Source organism: Saccoglossus kowalevskii, chromosome 9, assembly GCF_978046115.1.
Source record: "Saccoglossus kowalevskii chromosome 9, keSacKowa6.1, whole genome shotgun sequence".
NCBI lineage: Eukaryota > Metazoa > Hemichordata > Enteropneusta > Harrimaniidae > Saccoglossus > Saccoglossus kowalevskii.
In genome coordinates this window covers 11,837,090-11,856,770 of record NC_140649.1, presented here as the reverse complement: position 1 = coordinate 11,856,770, position 19,681 = coordinate 11,837,090, and the positions used below count along the sequence as shown (strand labels likewise).

Here is a 19,681-nt window from a genome sequence, read left to right as displayed (position 1 = left end):
AACTGGATACTCCGGACCTACTTGTCAAACAGGTAAATTAAAACATAAATTTAATGTACTTTTAAATCTTTAGCCTTGTTTTAATTTATTTTTGTTTAAAAATTATAAATAGTTTATTATTTTAATAGTTGTCTTATTTTCACAGATATTGATGAATGTACATTGAGTACTCCTTGTCTGAATGGAGGTACATGTACTAATACAATAGGGTCATACACATGTAACTGTGCAGGAACTGGATACTCCGGACCTACTTGTCAAACAGGTATATTAAAACATGAACTTAATGTACTTTTAAATCTTTAGCCTTGTTTTAATTTATTTTTGTTTAAAAATTATAAATAGTTTATTATTTTAATAGTTGTCTTATTTTCACAGATATTGATGAATGTACATCAAGTACTCCTTGTCAGAATGGAGGTACATGTACTAATACAGTAGGATCATACACATGTGACTGTGTAGGAACTGGATACACTGGACCTACTTGTCAAACAGGTAAATTAAAACATGAAGTTAATGTACTTTTAAATTTTTAGATTTGTTTTAATTTATTTTTGTTTAAAAATTAAAAATAGTTTATTATTTTAATAGTTGTCTTATTTTCACAGATATTGATGAATGTGCATCAAGTACTCCTTGTCAGAATGGAGGTACATGTACTAATACAATAGGATCATATATATGTAACTGTGCAGGAACTGGATACTCTGGACCTATTTGTCAAACAGGTAAATTAAAACATGAACTTAATGTACTTTTAAATCTTTAGCCTTGTTTTAATTTATTTTTGTTTAAAAATTATAAATAGTTTATTATTTTAATAGTTGTCTTATTTTCACAGATATTGATGAATGTACATTGAGTACTCCTTGTCTGAATGGAGGTACATGTACTAATACAATAGGGTCATACACATGTAACTGTGCAGGAACTGGATACTCCGGACCTACTTGTCAAACAGGTATATTAAAACATGAACTTAATGTACTTTTAAATCTTTAGCCTTGTTTTAATTTATTTTTGTTTAAAAATTATAAATAGTTTATTATTTTAATAGTTGTCTTATTTTCACAGATATTGATGAATGTACATCAAGTACTCCTTGTCAGAATGGAGGTACATGTACTAATACAGTAGGATCATACACATGTGACTGTGTAGGAACTGGATACACTGGACCTACTTGTCAAACAGGTAAATTAAAACATGAAGTTAATGTACTTTTAAATGTTTAGATTTGTTTTAATTTATTTTTGTTTAAAAATTAAAAATAGTTTATTATTTTAATAGTTGTCTTATTTTCACAGATATTGATGAATGTACATCAAGTACTCCTTGTCAGAATGGAGGTACATGTACTAATACAATAGGATCATATATATGTAACTGTGCAGGAACTGGATACTCTGGACCTATTTGTCAAACAGGTAAATTAAAACATGAACTTAATGTACTTTTAAATCTTCAGCCTTGTTTTAATTTATTTTTGTTTAAAAATTATAAATAGTTTATTATTATAATACTTGTGTCTTATTTTCACAGATATTGATGAATGTACATCTGGTACTCCTTGTCTGAATGGAGGTACATGTACTAATACAATAGGGTCATACACATGTAACTGTGAAGGAACTGGATACTCTGGACCTACTTGTCAAACAGGTAAATTAAAACATAAATTTAATGTACTTTTAAATGTTTAGATTTGTTTTAATTTATTTTTGTTTAAAAATTATAAATAGTTTATTATTTTAATAGTTGTCTTATTTTCCCAGATATTGATGAATGTACATCTGGTACTCCTTGTCAGAATGGAGGTGTATGTACTAATACAATAGGATCATACACATGTGACTGTGAAGGAACTGGATACACTGGACCTACTTGTCAAACAGGTAAATTAAAACATAAACTTAATGTACTTTTAAATCTCTAGCCTTTGTACTGCGGCATTTTGTAATAATGACGCGTTTTGTAATAACTTACGCGTTTTGTAATAATAGTAGCAGCGTTTTGTAATAAAATCACTGACGCATTTTGTAATAGAGGGTAGCAGCGTTTTGTAATAACTGACGCGTTTTGTAATAGAGGGTAGCAGCGTTTTGTAATAATGACGCGTTTTGTAATAACTTACGCGTTTTGTAATAATAGTAGCAGCGTTTTGTAATAAAATCACTGACGCATTTTGTAATAGAGGGTAGCAGCGTTTTGTAATAACTGACGCGTTTTGTAATAAAATCACTGACGCATTTTGTAATAAGGGTAGCAGCGTTTTGTAATAAAAAATACCGACGCATTTGTAATGGGGTAGCAGCGTTTTGTAATAATATTCATGTAATAAGATTACCTTATGATATCATCAGTACCTTTTGCTATAAGTATGAGTTTAGAAAGATGTTACTTGAAATATTTTAATTTAAATACGCAACTCGGATGGTTGTAAAACTGCATCTATTACTTTATGAAACAAGTTTGAAAAAGCAGTACCATCTTATCTTCAGTATTTGCGCCAGTGGTCGAATTTAAAGTGGGACTAACACAGTTTAAGACCAGTCCTAAAATTATTTACATTATTATTGTGTTTTTATCAATCATTGACAATTACGCCACAGATACGGCTATGTTTCTCCCCTTCTCTCCGCCCTGTAAATCAGTCCTTCCGTTCGTGGCATTATCTCAAAAATTCTTCAACTGAATTATTTCAAACTTACTCAGCACTTAATTGCACGAGCTCGTATATCGAGAACATCTGTGCAAAAATCGATGTAGTATACCATGCCAGTGGATGTTTTATTACTATTATATTATACCGACCTCATTTTTCTCAACTGTGGCCTGTGAACACAATGTTTGACCACAACAACTATTTAAGACAAAATAAAACAGCAACTATACTGTAAATCTATGTGTTTTAAAATATGACACATTTTTGTCCCCACTTTAAAATCACTTTCAAGTGATTTATAATTAAACACATTGAGACTTTTTCTTAAAATCGCAAATAAGTTATTATATGCTACTGTTTTAAAATAAACTGTTTTGTGATAAAACATTTAAAGTGTTTATAAGCTTGTCCCCACTTTAAAAACACTTAAAGTGTTTATAATCTGCATAATTGCGGGAAGTGTATATTATGAAAACACTTTTAGTGAAACATTGCAGGGATGTTTTTGCCTATAACACATTAGAAACACGTTTTTAAAAGTGTTTCCACTAGAAACATGTATATAAAGTGCTTATTATCATAACACTTTTAAAAGTGTTTTTACTGGTCACACATTTCTAAAGTGTTTCCACCAGAAACATGTATAAAACGTGCCTATTATCACAACACTTTTAAAAGTGCTTTTACTAGTCACACATTTGTAAAATGTTCCCGCCAGGAACATGTATAAAAAGTGCTTATTATCGCAACACTTTTAAAAGTGCTTTTAGTAGACACACATTTTGTAAAGTGTTTATAATCACGACACGTAGAAAAATGTCTCAACCGAAGACATGTTTTAATAAAGTTATTCCGCACATTGAAAAGAGTTTCCACCAGAAATATGTATTGAAAAAATGTTTATCATCGCAATACTTCGAAAAGTACAGAAACACAAACAGAATATTGACAAGTGCTCGTACCAGAGACACATTTAAAAATGTATTTACACTGATAACATGGTACAAAATCATTAATATTATCATTTTTGAAAACAAAATATATTAAATGATGCGTTTCGTGATGGGGCACTTTGCACTATTGTACAGTAATAATAACAAACGATTAACAGATCACATAATCAAGTAAGAATGTGTTCCTAAATATAAACATTAATAAGGTAAGTTCGAGTGTAAATTAAAAAAAAACAGACATGTATAGTTGTTGTAAAAGATATCAATCGCGTGAATAAGTGTGTTTACTTGTGCTGAAATTCAAACCGTTCGTGAAACTGTAGATACAATCCAATATTTGCAAAGATTGACACTTAAAAACAGATGAGTAATTAACTGAAACGAATAACAACATCTTTGAACCATTTCAGTAGTAACCCATATTAACAGAACAAAATTAATTCCCAACATTAGCAGTTTCATCTTGTTCGCTCCAATCGTTTCTCTTAAAATCTGAAAAGTATAATATTATCAAAATGCAGTGAGTAATGTTCAAATAATTATCATTATTATTTCAAACAATGCGATATTTGAATCAGATATACAATATAAAATATTATTGTTGTTATAAACTAACGCGCATGTAATGAGAAGACGAAAATATGACCACAAACGAATTGAACTACAATTTCCTGTTAAATTCTGCAACATTTCTATGATTTTTTTGGTAACTCAGATCTTGATCTGGGAGATGTCGGCATGAACGTAATGTGGTGTGGAATTCCCTGGTCCTGTAAATTCATGAACTTAAGTTTAATCAGTTTTATCCCGCACATGAGTAAATGAATGGAGGCTGCTACAAATATCAATGTAGTACACAACTGCCGACGCTGGCTTTATAAATTACAATTTCCACACGCTTCGTAACGCAGTAACAATATAATCATACCTTCAGGTCTGTTTAGGATAACTTCCGGTTCCTTTCTTCTAAAAAAGAGTTCATTCGGTTCAAGTTGTTATTGCTTCTTCAACGAATATGCCACCTGTCTGCGCACTCCCGATAGTATAATTCAATCATGAATGGACGTGCGCACGACACAAGTTACCAGTTACTTGAACACGCAACATACATTAATGTCAACCGTCGTTTACGAAAGGTATCTCAAAATATTTGCAAAGAAGTAGCAAACTAAGTTATTGTTCAATATTTGTTTTCATATTGTATTTATTGTATTAATTAAATATCTAAATAACAATTGAATGGTTATGTATTATTAGAGGCTTAGAGGAGCTCGTTTAAATTAGGCGCAAATTTGCACAGGTGCGTGGTAATCACAATATTGGAATTCAACACCGAGGCTCTGCCAATAGGATAAGAGCTGTAAAGAAATTGAATCTAATGAATAGATCACAGGGAATAATTGCCTGTTTAGCGCAGCGTCATCCAGCTTACTAACTCGAACATTGATAACAACACCGTACATGTTTAATTCCATCGGTTATTAAACTTGTGACAGGTACATGGTATGCACACTCGCAAAATACTAAAATCGATAAATTTATCACAGTATGACTTGCTGACAAATTTGACGTCACGGTGTGTGAGTATTTTTCCCAATAAATATGCTACATACAGTCGATAATAAGTACTGTGTACATTGTAGATACATACCGTAGACGGCATACTGAAGTATCCTGTATAAAATCGGGTGTTTTAGGTTGAAACATTGCATGTGTGTTTGTTTTCTGAAGTGCCTCAAAATAAAACAGTTTCAAAAGAGAGTGCTTTAGTTACTCGTGTGACCGTTTGTACATGTCGTATATGTAAACACTTATGAAACATGCATAGTCGAGTGTTTACCTTGAAACATTACATGTGTGTTTGTTTTATAAAGTGCTCCAAGATAAAACAATTTAAGGTAGCGAGACTATTATTTGTGTTGAAAATTACGATTTTCACATTTATTTATTAATTGATGAAATGCACTATAAACTTTCATGTTATAAAGTCAACATAACATAGAATGTCATATAAGTTGGTTAAAATGTAGATTTTCTGAAGGGAAGCAAGGCAGCCTCAGTAGTGTTTTCCAAAATCAACAACACAGGTTTAATCTGTGTGCCTATAAGTTTCAAGACAAAGCAATGTTAGGATGTGTTATCAGTAGCTATCTGACACACAATGAGTGTTTCCAAACATTTGAGTGGTTTGTCTCCGCCCCTGTTTGTTTCACAGATTAGTCATTTGCATATGAATGTCTCAGACACAAGGTCACACAGCCACTGAAAAAAAATCATTGATTTTGGTGTTTTCATATGCCGAATTTATCCAATTATAGCTATCTCATTCCTTTATATTTTTGGTTTCCAATAGCCTTACACATTTGGATGTCCCTACACATGTTAAAGCAGACCTTGATGGGAAAACAAATTGATTGTGTCGATAAACAAGCTTGAAAATCTTTGCTGTTACTTCATGGACGTTTTCTAGGAGTTTATGTTTTTCAAAATACAAGGTCTTTAACAAAAAATAACGTATACTTATTGTCGTCGGATTAACACCAAATTTTCACAGCTTTAAGGTGACAGTGAGAGGAACTTGAATGTGTCCAGACAAACTATTTCATCGATTATTTACCAACGAGTTGTGGTTTGAGTTGGGGGCAATGCGACTAAAACAGTAATTGAAATTCAGCACACTGTTTTTTAAAACGCGTTGCTTGCATAAAACTGACCAGACACATTCAATTTACCAGACTATTGAACAACTAGAAAAAGTGAAAAAAATACTTCTTATCGCCAGCATAAATGCGTAATTATTTTTTTTACAGAAAAAGTAATTTTTCACCTTTGATTAAGTAGCGGGTCATAGAATGCGGGTCTGGCGATTCTAAAAATATATACTTTCCTGGGTCTATTTGTAGTCATTTGGTCACAATTAGAAGATGAAAACAAGTATGCAAATAATAGTCCCGCTACCTTAACAATTTGTAAGAAATGTGTTTTAGTTTTTTACTCTCATGAACACGAATGTGTATTATACATTAACACTTTGAGAACATTTATAGTTTGGTGTTTCGGGTTGAGAAATCGTTGGTGATTTTCCCCTTTGAAGTGGTTCAAATTGAGCATTTTTCGAGAAATATTACATGTTTAAATCACATGTGAGAATGCTCAGATGGAATTGGAACTACAACTACCGTTCACCAAATGCGGATTAATAAAATCCGTTAGGCCACGAGGTACTTAATTCACCACGTGTCTCGATTTCTAGTTGTACTTAGGTTAGTGAAACCATATAGGTTGATGCGTGACATACAATTATTTTCTGGAGGAAATTACGTCACTTTCGATGATTGTCTAGTTGACATATATACCATAAAGTTTTTAAGGTGGATGCATTATTCCTTAAATGTTCTACCAATAAACACTTTAATTACACATTTATGTCACCGTAATGAAAAACAGAAAAGTGCTGCCGAGATTTACAGTGTAGAATGTCCTGCATACCAGTGGCGGGTCCAGCAAGCTTCGCCTAAAATTACGGAGCGTAAAATGCAGAGAAGCTATGCGTAATCCAGATGATATGAATCGTAATGCGTTTGCCCCCCCCCCTCTGGATCCTACAATGCTGCATATATCCGTGGTTAATTAAATGAGTCATTGAACTAGTATATCATAAGTATAGATACATTGAGTGAACGCGTTATTGCGTGCCCGTTTTTTTGACTTAAAGCTTGTTTTTAGCGATAACTTTGTGAAATCGTCTCAGTCAACATACTTTCGAAAAAAATACAAACATCCATTAATACCGAACACCCTACTGAATCGTACAGCACTAGTATAACTTTAAGATCTTAGGCGAATCGCTCGAGCAAACGGACGGACGGCAACCAATTTTTTGAGGCTGTTAATCCATCATTTTCATCTACGTTCGTATTGCAAAAATGATATTTAGCCGATTCAGTTGACTGCGGGAATTATTATCACTTGCAATTAATGTTAGACGATCGACTGTGGATTATCAGCCACTATACAATTGATTGCACACGTTAGTTTTGTGTTTTGACCAATAAAATTAATTGCTGAATTTACTTCATTAAGCTTCTCGTAAAATATAATGTCCAATTTTCTAATTGATTCCCGTGTGCGAAGCGTTCCACTGATGAACCGTATGTTGGTTTTAATGAAACCTGGTGCATAGATGCACTTGGCTAACGCACAGACTTGATTAGGTTTTGGTTGAAATCCATGCATTTGTAGAGCTGGGCCTATCATATGAGTGATTGTCCATCAGCGTCCGTCGTCGGCGTCCGTCGTCGTCCGTGTCAACCTTTTTACATTTTCAACATCTTCTTGTAAACTACAATTCTTATTGTTTTGATACTTGGTGTATATGTGCCTTGGGTAGACCTCTCTAAGATTTGTTCATTTCGTGATGATATTTTTAATTCTCTAATTTTGATGAATATTTTTGTCATTTTTGATTTAAAAAGTTATATTTTCGAATTCTTGTTGAAAACCGACTGCTTTGGTACTATACATATAGGCACCTCGCGTAGACCCATCCCCGATTTGTTTGTTTTCTAATGATATCTTCAGTTCTTTATTTGAAATGTGCATTGCTAACAGCAATTGTGAATGGAAATTGATGAATAGATGCACTGGGTAATGCACAGATTTGTTTAGTTTTGGGTAAAAGACTATGCATATTAATTACCTTATTTACATAAGTACTCAATTTACTCAATACTTTAAGTACTAATCATTACATTTCAATGACATTTTGTACATAGATGTCGCATACGACTTATTTACCACTTCCGTGTCACTGAGAATGTTCTAGAACCGCACTGTGTCTGGGTGGAATATTCTAGATTTTTTTAGAAACTGGTTGAATAGGTAATTGAACACTGTAGGTGGCAATAGAAGATAATGGAACATTCTAGAAATTTGTAGTAAGTGCCAGACTCATTATGTATGCTGATGTAATGGTCTATTTATAGACAGTGGAGGCATATATAGGGGAGTTGTTCAGCACTGAGTTCAGACCGGAGATCTCGTTGAATTGTATTGGAGTTTAAGTATCTAGTTATTGGAGTAGTGGAGTTTTACCGCGTTATTGTACTTGATGTTTGCAGAGTATAATAATACCAGTACAAGTTGAAACCTCATCTGTTGGCTCCGTGTTCGTATGTTATCATCGCCGCTAGGGAAGTATCATGTTACTGTTGCCATTTTGGTATTTGAACCATCACACCTGTACTATACCAATTACGGTAATATTACGTTGCGTGTGACAATATATACTCTAGAAAATTACACGGATCTGATTAGTTTTGGGTTAAAATCTGTTCCTATCAATCACCTAATTTGCATAATGATTCATAACCTGTTGGTTCTAATTACATTTCAATGAAACTTGGTACAGAGATGGTATGTGGCATTCTGCAGACCTTATTAGTTGTATTGGTCACTATGTCAAGTACTTATCATCTTATTACATGAATTATTACATATATAATCTAAGACAGTGTGACGATCTATTTAGTCTTTAGTTTATATACAATTTGCACATTATCTTACTTTTCAGCTTTCCCCAAATTTGTTTATGATTAATCATCACATAATAAAACTTGGTACATGTGTGCCTTGGAACAATATACATACCTAAATCTATGCATAATAATGTCATGTGACCTCATTAATATGCTCAACTGTCTAATCTCAAGCACTGTTACAAATAAAAACGTGCAACCAGTGCAATGTTCAAGCCATTAGACAATAGATGTAACTAACGTCTCATAACAAGATACCTCATTTTTGTGCATAATGGCCATATCTCAAGTACGAATGAATAAAGGACAGTTCAACCAGTTCAGTATTCAAGGCACTGGACAAGTGATGTGGTACATGTATATGGTCATGTGACCTCATTAATATGCATAACGCAAGAATGTTTCGCATAGGACAATGTAACCAGTGTCATATTATAGCCATTAAACAAGAGATGTGACTAACATATCAAATGACCATAGATGGTCATGTTACCTCATTAATATGCATAACTGTAATATCTCAAGCACTGTATTCTGTGTTACAATAATGCCTGTAATGTCAAAATTTGTTTCAAAATAAATTTTAAAATAATGACTCGTATTTTTCATGATTTTTGTATTTTTGTTATGATTCTTTTTTTCAAATATATTTTAATGGAAGAAAATCGAAATTATACCATTAGATGGATATGGTTCTAGCCAAGCAACAGTAATTGTATATACTGCTGGTTGTATTGTTACATTTCTAGCCTTAGAAGGGACTGTAATACGAACACATATTGTATATTATGTTATAGGCTGTTATTATACCATTGGGTGGGTCTGGTTTTAACCAGATAACAGTAATTGTATACACTGCTGGTTGTAGTGTCACATTTCTAGGCTTAGAAAGAACTGTAATACAAACACATACAGTATATTATTTTATAGGCTGTTATTAATTATATCATTTAGTTATTCAGTGTACTCTTCAGTTTATCTGTATTTATGGATGTGTGTATATGTGTGTCTGTTCCACCAATATCACAAGAACCAATCAATGAGGCTTTGTGATAAATGTGCAGACCTGTGGAAATCTGTGCATATTACTAATATTAGCGATATAAACTGCCAAATAAAATGACATTCTATTTTTTTCAAAAAACCGTTGAGCGACAGCTAAACTAGCCTATTTTTAGTAGTCTGTTTGATTTATTAAATATCATAAATTTGTATTTGTCTGTGTTGACTTTTAGTTGTCATTTTATTCTGTATTTAGAGCGTTTATCCAGACAAATTTGCTAACTAGCCTTAGATTTTGATATGATGACTATCATCAGCATAAGGAAGGTTGATTAGACTGGTGTTATTTAGAATGGTGGCTGACAGATTTTAGGGTCGAAAATATTTGGCAGGTCATTAAGGGAATTTAAAAGAGTGGGGCTTAAATTGCATCCTTGCTAGTAAAGTGTAGTGAAATTAATTAAGTCGTCTTTAGTTTTAGCCAAATGCTGTTAAAGCTTTCTTGTGGTCAATGAAATATACATAAATTTATTGGATTTCTCGGTCTTAGATGGATTTAAATTAGGTAATGTTGATCTTGCATGAGCCCTATAGCGAAATAACGAAAATAAAAACATTATTCAAAAAAAATCCCTATACGATTAATTTCATTAACCACATTATCTACTTTTAATGTATGAAAGTGAGAAGTTCTCCTTAAAATTAAATTATTAAGGCTAGTATTTGCTACATTGTGTGGCAGGTTTATCATCAGTAACAAACACATTGTCTGGGTTACATTGTAATTTTCTAATTTATGCACATTCATGGGTGTGCTAGCCTTGAAAACAATGCCTGTTGGTTGTCGGTGATTGCTAGCAATATTAACTGCATTTGCTTTTCCCCTACTTGGTTTACAAACCACTACCACCTGACAAGCTGCTTTACAAGATAGACACACAATTGATGAAACGGACATGGTTTTCTAGTGCGACCTCTTGGTGTATTTAGTTATTTGCAGATTTCCCTGCCATTACAGAAAAGTATTTGCTCGTCTTCTAAAATCGGCGCCACTGCGACCGGGGTAGCCTGAGACATTTGCTTTGGCCTGCATTTGAGAGCAGAAATCGGATGAATACATGGGGCGAATAGAGCAACTGTTAACCTTACAGCCAACCTTACCGTATTGACCAGTCCATCTTATTGCTCTTAAAGTCCTAGCCCACATTATAAATTGTACACAGTAGTCATAAAATAAGCTACTCCTTTACATTTCTCTCAATGGTGATTGACCAATTGACAATAGACCTGTCCTCCATAACTATGTGGGGTTTGATAAGCAGGGCAGCAAAACTAACGTATTTATTCTGAAGAATATTCTTCTGAACTGAAAGTATGACAGTTACGATTCTTTGCAGATCATATTAAGCCACTTATTGTGATACTTTCTGAATAAGTAGTGCCTTGCACTCTGAGTTCAATATGGTTTGTTGTTGTCATGGCTTTGCTATTCTCATGGTAGTATATTTGCTTTTAAATAAATAAATTCATCTGAGTATCTTTAATTTAGTGAATTTCCCTAGAAACACAGGTCATGTTTTTTTTTCCGTTTGAATATATAGATTCATGGACATTGTCACACTAACAATCTCTGCCTCAGTAGATTGAACTATCCTCCCTGGTAAAATTTTGATATTGCATTACGACTTGAACGGAAGTAGCCTCTTTCATGGCCACCGAATTTCTATGTTTCTTATTAAGTTGAAACATTGACATTTTTCTAGAAATACTTGGTGTTAAATTAATGTCTTTTAGACTGTTGTTGTTGTTGGTCGATGTTTTATTGCGTCTATAGAGACTGACCATTTCTGACTATTTCCTCTGATCTAGGTAACAGTCAACATTGTGATAAATTTCCCGGATAGTCAAATTTAGGTGACAACAGATCAAAAACTAAAGTCTGAATGAAAGAAAGTAAGTCTCAGGTCTCACTGGTTACATAAGACCAGCTCAAGTCTTGATGAGATAACATGTACATCACAAATAATATTGAACATTTAATGTTTACGTTGAATTTTCAATATCTTACCGTCTTTACCGGTATAATATTGTTCATGAATTCACATTTAAAATATTTATTAATTGTCTTTACAGTAGTCAATTGTGACACTCTAAGTGATCCATCAAATGGATACAAGACATGTACAAACGATGGGATGCCAACAACAGGAACAACTTACAATACTGTTTGTACATTCTACTGTAATACTGGCTATACATCATCTGGGACAACCTCTAGTACTTGTCAAGCAAATGGACAGTGGAATACATTAAATTTCTCTTGTACAGGTATAAACATGTACTACCTTATTTATATGTGTTTTTATTCTTTGTTTTTTGTTTGTTTACTCATTAAGTATGGCGAAATGTATTATCTGGTTAAATTCTAGGGTATTTTACTTGTGATATTATTTGAAATATTATCTTCCAGTATGTGATGATGGTGTATGGGGTGATAACTGTCAAAATGCATGTACCTGTATCAGTGGTGCTAGTTGTAACAATGTCAATGGTGAATGTACAGAATGCAGTCACCCTGAATGTGGCAAAAGTAAGCTATTGTTATATATACTATTACATATATTATACATTTTATGCTGTTTATCATACATCTTATGAGTTTCAGAATTATAACCAACAATTTCCGGTATCTGTATCAAATATATGCAGATTAGAACACGGATCCCAATAATTATACAGAGAATGTTTTTGGTTTTCATTTGAGCACTTGACCTCAACGTAAACATAACAAAAACACCCCTAATCTGGCAAGCTGTCATCAAGTCCGCTGACAAGTTGGTTCCCTAAGACTACTTTCTGAAGATATTCATTAACGATTACTGAAAAAATAAATGTGCTAGACATTTTTTCTAGCTTGTGTGAAAGGATAACAGAGTGGTTACAGCGTTTTTCAGTGTGCGATCAAGTACAAAAAAACACTCTTCAGTCAGCTGCGTACATGCATGTGACATTTTTGATTATGCAAATTTTGAATGAGTTACTGACAATGCATGGTGTCAAACTCAAACAATTAGCCAACTTTTTCTTCACAACATCCCTTAAAAGTCTATAATAATGAGTTTATTCACAAAATAGTCGTTGAATTAAATGACAAAATTCACACACTACGCAGAAATAACTAGCCAATCTATATTAACATCCACAAACAAAACAGACATTGGGATGATCAGAGATTTTCATCACAGCTGTGCAAGAATTGCAACACGTGAGGATACCGTTCGGCACATTGTCGTTAGTTGTGTTTTATCTTATTTATGATCTGACATGTTGAAATATGCAATCTTTGCAAACAATTTCAATGTAAAATGAAGCAATCAAATACTGACTTCGATTCTTAGATTCTTCAAAGTTCACACGTTCAAAACTTAAAATAAGAAAACGTGTCAAATACTATGTCATATTGTGCCATGCACACCACTCTGCTGTGTGTTATAATTTATTATTCATTCATTGAAATATTGTGTAATCCAATGCATCTTCATGTGTAGACAATGTGTGAAAAGGAAATACACTGTATCAAAAAAACTATATGTTGCTACAAATATACATTCATATTAGTAGGAGGGTTTTCATTTATTTAGATATTCATCAATTAAATCATCTGTTAAATGTAATGTACATCGATCATTCATGTTGTGTATTTAGTTTGTTTGTTTAATTGTTTGTTCGCGTATTTACTTATTTGTTTGTGTTCATATATTATCGTAGTTCCATCACCTCCTCTACTGGTTACTACTCAAGAGGATATAAACAATAAAATCTGTACAATTTGTTGGACCGAGCCATCATCACCAAATGGCGTATTGATTTATTATAGAGTAAGTTGAAATTTTCCCACAGTGAATATTATATTGTTATGTAGCATTGTTAATTCACTTTTAGTGATCCTCTTGTCGAGAAACCAGACTTTTACTATTATTATAAATTCGCAGGTTAATTATTCAGTACATGCATTAAGTCCATATGAAGGATTTGATGGACATGTAGCTATGGAAGATTCAAAAGGTTCATGGTTGGTATATGGGAACACATGCTATGAATACAAAGAACTTCAGACATACTCAAAGTATGTCATAAGTGTACAAGCTGCCACATATGCTGGAGAAAGTGAACCTAGTCAGCCACCAGTCTACTGTCAAAACAGTGAAAGAGGCGGTAATGTTCCCTTATATATACCTGTTCATGTTTCCTGAAAAGTATCATTTCTGTATAAGAAACGTAACACAATGATGGGTGATTACATTCTACTTTGGTTCAGGATTTTCGATGCTACGTATTATGCATACAATTATTCATAATATTCCGTTTGCTTATTTATTCAGAACCACCAATATCACAAGCTCCAGTCATTGTCGATGACAAATCACAGACAAAATTGTTGATGTTTCATCAACAGTTTTCTGAAAGAAATGGACCAATCAGGTATATACAATTATTGTAGTTCATTTCAACAATGTCATGATACAGAAATGCCACAATATATCAACAATAATACAACAAAAGATTAATTATGTTTCTTTACTGTGAGTAATTAAAATTAAATGTACTACATAGTTTTGTATCTTGCATCCCACAAAGCTATAATAATTGTCACGAGGCTTACTTTAATACTGGTGCATTGATGATGTTCTATAATTGCAGCTGTTATGAGATTATTGTTATACGTATACCAATCAGCAAAGAAACTGGATCATTGCTGTTTGACACATCAGTTTCTCCCGATAGTATATATGAATCAACAGAGTTGAACAAGTATGAGGATGTTAATGGTATTCCAGGACAAGCATATGTGGCAGTAAGGATGACAAGGTTGGTATATGCTATACTATGATTATATAGTCACTCCGAGTCGCTAGCACTACGGTAAATCTGTGCCATAAGATTTGTTTCGTTGCTATGTGACATTGTCTTTACTTCCCCTTAGCTTCACAAAAGCTTCAAATCAGTTTTACCACATTTTTAGAAGTAAATTATTTGATGATCTACTTAAAACCCGACCTTGGCTCACCTGCCTAGGTCATTTAACATTTTACCACCAGTTTGTGTGAAAAAAGACAATATTTCGAAAAGTCACAATAACTGTTGCAAGTTCTGGCTTATCAAACAAGCTAGGACATTTATACACTATATGCAGGAGAAAAGGAAATATTACTACAAAGATAGAGTAAATTGATATTGGTAAATCAGTGTCAACTCTCTTTTCATTGAATCTAGTGGAAGGGTTACTCTTGGAGTCAAATTCAAGAAGGACATCAAGATATGAGGCCTCCAAAATATGTTGTTAATCAAATATTCATGCATACAGATTATGTTATCTTCGTTTATCACAAATAGTTGCTATTGTATCCTGATATGATGTAAAAGTTTTTATAGCAGAAATATCAGAGAGAGAGAGAGAGAGATCTTGCTTTCATCTTTTACAAAAGTTGTTTGGAATTCTGCAATATCTACATTTGATTAAAGCCTGTGCTCCATGGTCTGTTCGATATTTTATCCATATCAAACACGGGTCTAATGGGTTAAAATAATAACGCTAATTGTTGGCCCATGTGCCATTATTCTCGAAGATCAGCATGTTGTACAATATTCAGATGACCTCAGACAATATAGTCAATGGTGGAATAGTTGAATATAGAAGACGATATTTATATTTATATATTAGTGTGCCTTGTCTGTCATCCGTCTGTCATCCGTTGTTCATCCACAATTTCATTTTCGACTTCTTCTTAAGAGCTACATGCCCAATTACTTTGATATATCATATTTAGGTACCATGGTACCTCTATCAGATTTTCCATTTTTTGATAACATCTAAAATTGTCTATTTTTGGCTAATATTTTTGGGAAAACATTTTATTGTCGACTCCTTCTTGAAAACTACCAGTTCAATTGCTTTAATACTTGATATGTAGGTACCTTAGGTGGACCTTTGTCCGACTATTTTCAATTCTCCATTTTTAGCAAATATTTTAGATAAAAAAATGTTATTGTTGACTTCTTGACAATCGCTAGTCGAATTGCTTGATACTTGATATATGTGTACCTTGGGTGGTCTATCAGATGTGTTCAATTCATGACAATATCTTTAATTCTCTTTTTTTTGGTGGATATTTTTTTATTTTTGGTAAGAAATGCTATTCTTGACTTTTTCTTTGATACTTGGTATGTAGGTACCTTAAACGTAATAACGAAGCCATCATGTATATGAGAAACTACATATTGTCACATACATATTTCTTCATATAGCATGTAGTGTGTTTTTTTCCAATCAAAACTTTCCCTTTCCCCAACATTCAATGTCACTGTCTCTTTTGACTATTTTAAACTCCTGTTCCAGAAACAGTTTCCAAGAAGAAGTACTTATTGGTGATGGTAAATTGACAGAGTGTACCCAGAATTCAAATCTCCCTGTAAAACGTGATATTGCTCAGTATTCATATGAGGGAGAGGTTTATAATGGAGAATTGGAACCTGAAACATGGTATACAGTTTTTGTTCGAGCTTATGTTGATAATCCAAATGTGGATGGACAGGTAAAAATGTGCTTCTAGTTTTTATCTGTCACTGTAACGCCATATGTTACAGCGTGACGTAATTTTGTGGTATTGCACTGAATATTTTCATCCTACTATATTAGAAAATGTGAATTCCAAATATGGACTGAGCTATTATGCGCATAAGCATCCTCAAAACAAACACAACCCCAATTTGTTCCTGACTTTTTGGATTTCGGCAATCCCATGATGTATCCTAGGCAGGAACAGGTGTATAATAATAAGGGTGTTACGAGGATACCGCAGAGTAAGCGTCGCTGCGCGTCGGCCGATTTTTTCCGCTGTACCGTCCTTGTGCATAATTTACGGTATCCTTGTAATAACTTCATATAATGGTCGTCATCATCGTTGTTATTATCATTAATCATTATTTTACTCGTTTCTGCGTATTACAGGTTTTCTTCACTTCAAGTCCGTTCATGGAACCTATTCAGACAGGTAGTTCATAATTGTTATAATTTTAATGTCAATAATTTAAAACTGCACATACAACATTCCAAATACCATTTCATTATTCCTACATTCCAGGTACTACTGACAAAAGCTCAGTTCGACTTACAACTATCATTGCTGTGTGTGTCGTGATTATTTTTGCTGTTATATGTGTGGTGGTTGCTTTTTTCATTATAAGGTATTGATATACATGTACTATACTCTGTTCATAATATTCCACAGCTTGCAATTTTACCACTGTGATTTTTACAGCTATTCAAAAAATATATCGTACATAAACAAACGTCAAAAGGATTTTGAAGAAGAAAGATGATATAAGATATTGTTTCAATGATTAATGACTGACTTATGTATTTGTTTACAGGCGACGACGGAGAAAACCGAGAGGTAAACATAAATGATTAGATACATTCTACATTATGTGAACTTTTTCACATGTCTGCATAATTGTTCACAATTGTTAATTCCTATTTATATGTTAACATCCTTGTAGTCAACAATTTAGTTTTTCATTCGATTGCCGAAACTGTGCAATGTAGCATATACAAATAGATACGTTATAGCTGAAACGAAAAACTACACAAATAACAAATATTATTCCATCCATTTGTTATGACGTGTGTCGTATCATGTTTGTTTTTTGACAATTATAGAAAAGCCACACCCTGACCATCAATCCAAAGCTAAGGATGACGATGTGTACACTGAGTTAACAGAAATCAATATGCGTGCTGATACTTATGAACAATTGAGGATAAATCCTGATGGGAAGCCTTTACAGTCAAGGGAAAACGCACAGAGTGATTATCAAGTTGTGATATAAAACTAATACTAAACATTGTATTTACATCGTCGACTATCATCCTTGTGTAATAATTTAACTTTTAGGAAGGAGAAATATTCGGGAAAATCACAAGTCATTCATAATTGAATGTAGTATTCGTGAAATGTGCAGCAAACCACAAACATAACAGAATACGATTCCCATCGAAAGTATGACTGAATAGCCAACATTTTTGTTCATCAAATGATTTTCCATGTACATATTCTGTTTTGCATGCCATCATGTTGTGGTGTTTTACATACTAGAAAAACTAAAATCATGCATATCGTCAATTTTCATCAGAAATACTTTCATGGTATGATTCACTCATGTATACGTATAATCAGTCGGCATTTCAAAGAAACAATTTATAACTTAATAATGTTATTGCACATCACGTGATTGTATAGTTAAATTGCATACATTGTGTATTTGATATATCCAATTGTTGTATTGGAATCATAGGGAAATATTGTACTCTTATCACTGTAAAGCATCTTCCATATTAACGGCATAAACATTGTGATGAATGTGTAGGGACTTTGTTTTATATATATTGTTATGTATTATAAATGGCGATAGTAATATAATGTATAGTATACAATTAACCAATATTCATTGTAATAAAAAACATCTTGTCACTGTTTCTAGCATGTCATGTTCTTTCTAATATGATATAGCAATTTGTAAACAAATAATTGTTACAGTTTCTTGAATAAGTATACTTTCTTTTGATGGAGATTGCGTAGTACGTTTTTGACTCCGGTGTGCGAAGCACACAATGGAAGTCTTTTCAGTTACCCTGTCTGTATGTGTGTATGTCCGTCCGTTCCACTGATATCTCAAGAACCGCATGTTGGTTTTTAATGAAACTTGGTGCATAGATGCTTTGGGCTAATGCGCTGATTTGATTAGGTTTTGGTTGAAATCCATGCATATTAATTACCTAATTGGCATGATAATTAGCTACTTTTTAGCTGTTCCGTGACTGTGCCACTGATATCTAAAGAGCCATTCAATAAATTTTGATGCAACTTTGTACATAGATGCCCTGGACTAACGCACAAATTTAATTAGTTTTGGGTAAAAATCCATTCATATAACTAACCTAATTCGTCTGTATTTGTGTATGTCCGTCCGTTCCACTGATATCTCAAGAACCGCATGTTGGATTTTGACGAAACTTGGTACATAGGTGCTCTGGACAAGTGTACAGATTTGATTAGTTTGGGGTAAAAATCCATGCATAAAATTAACCTAATTTGCACGATAATTAGTTAAATATAAGCTGTTCTATGACTGTTCCACTGATATCTAAAGGGCCATTTATTGGATTTTGATGAAACTTGTACATAGATGCTCTGGACTAATGCACAAATTTAATTAGTTTTGGGTAAAAATCAATTCATATAATTAACCTAATTTGCATAATGATTAATCAAATTTCAGCTTTTCCACTGATAGCTCAAGTACTAATCATCACATTTCAATGAAACTTACATAGATACATAGGACAATGCACAGACAGATTTGTGAAATATTAATTACCTAATTTGCATATTAATCAATTTTTAAATTTTGATATTTCAAGTACTATCACTTCATTATTTTAAATGAAACTTGGTACATAT

The 19,681-nt window shown here is 33.0% G+C and overlaps 1 protein-coding gene across 1 annotated transcript; it reads left to right on the top strand.

Moving 5' to 3' along the window:
* The first annotated feature begins 1,209 nt into the window (after window positions 1–1,209).
* Window positions 1,210–18,696, top strand: LOC144360309 (uncharacterized). Its single transcript, XM_085503927.1, has 15 exons — window positions 1,210–1,214; window positions 1,333–1,430; window positions 1,546–1,665; window positions 1,779–1,898; window positions 12,294–12,488; window positions 12,631–12,750; window positions 13,929–14,038; window positions 14,153–14,375; window positions 14,543–14,642; window positions 14,862–15,029; window positions 16,558–16,753; window positions 17,170–17,212; window positions 17,303–17,405; window positions 17,592–17,614; window positions 17,881–18,696. The coding sequence occupies exons 1-15, from the start codon at window positions 1,210–1,212 to the stop codon at window positions 18,048–18,050; spliced, it is 1,794 nt and encodes a 597-aa protein (XP_085360053.1). The 3' UTR covers window positions 18,051–18,696.
* The last annotated feature ends 985 nt before the right edge of the window (window positions 18,697–19,681 follow it).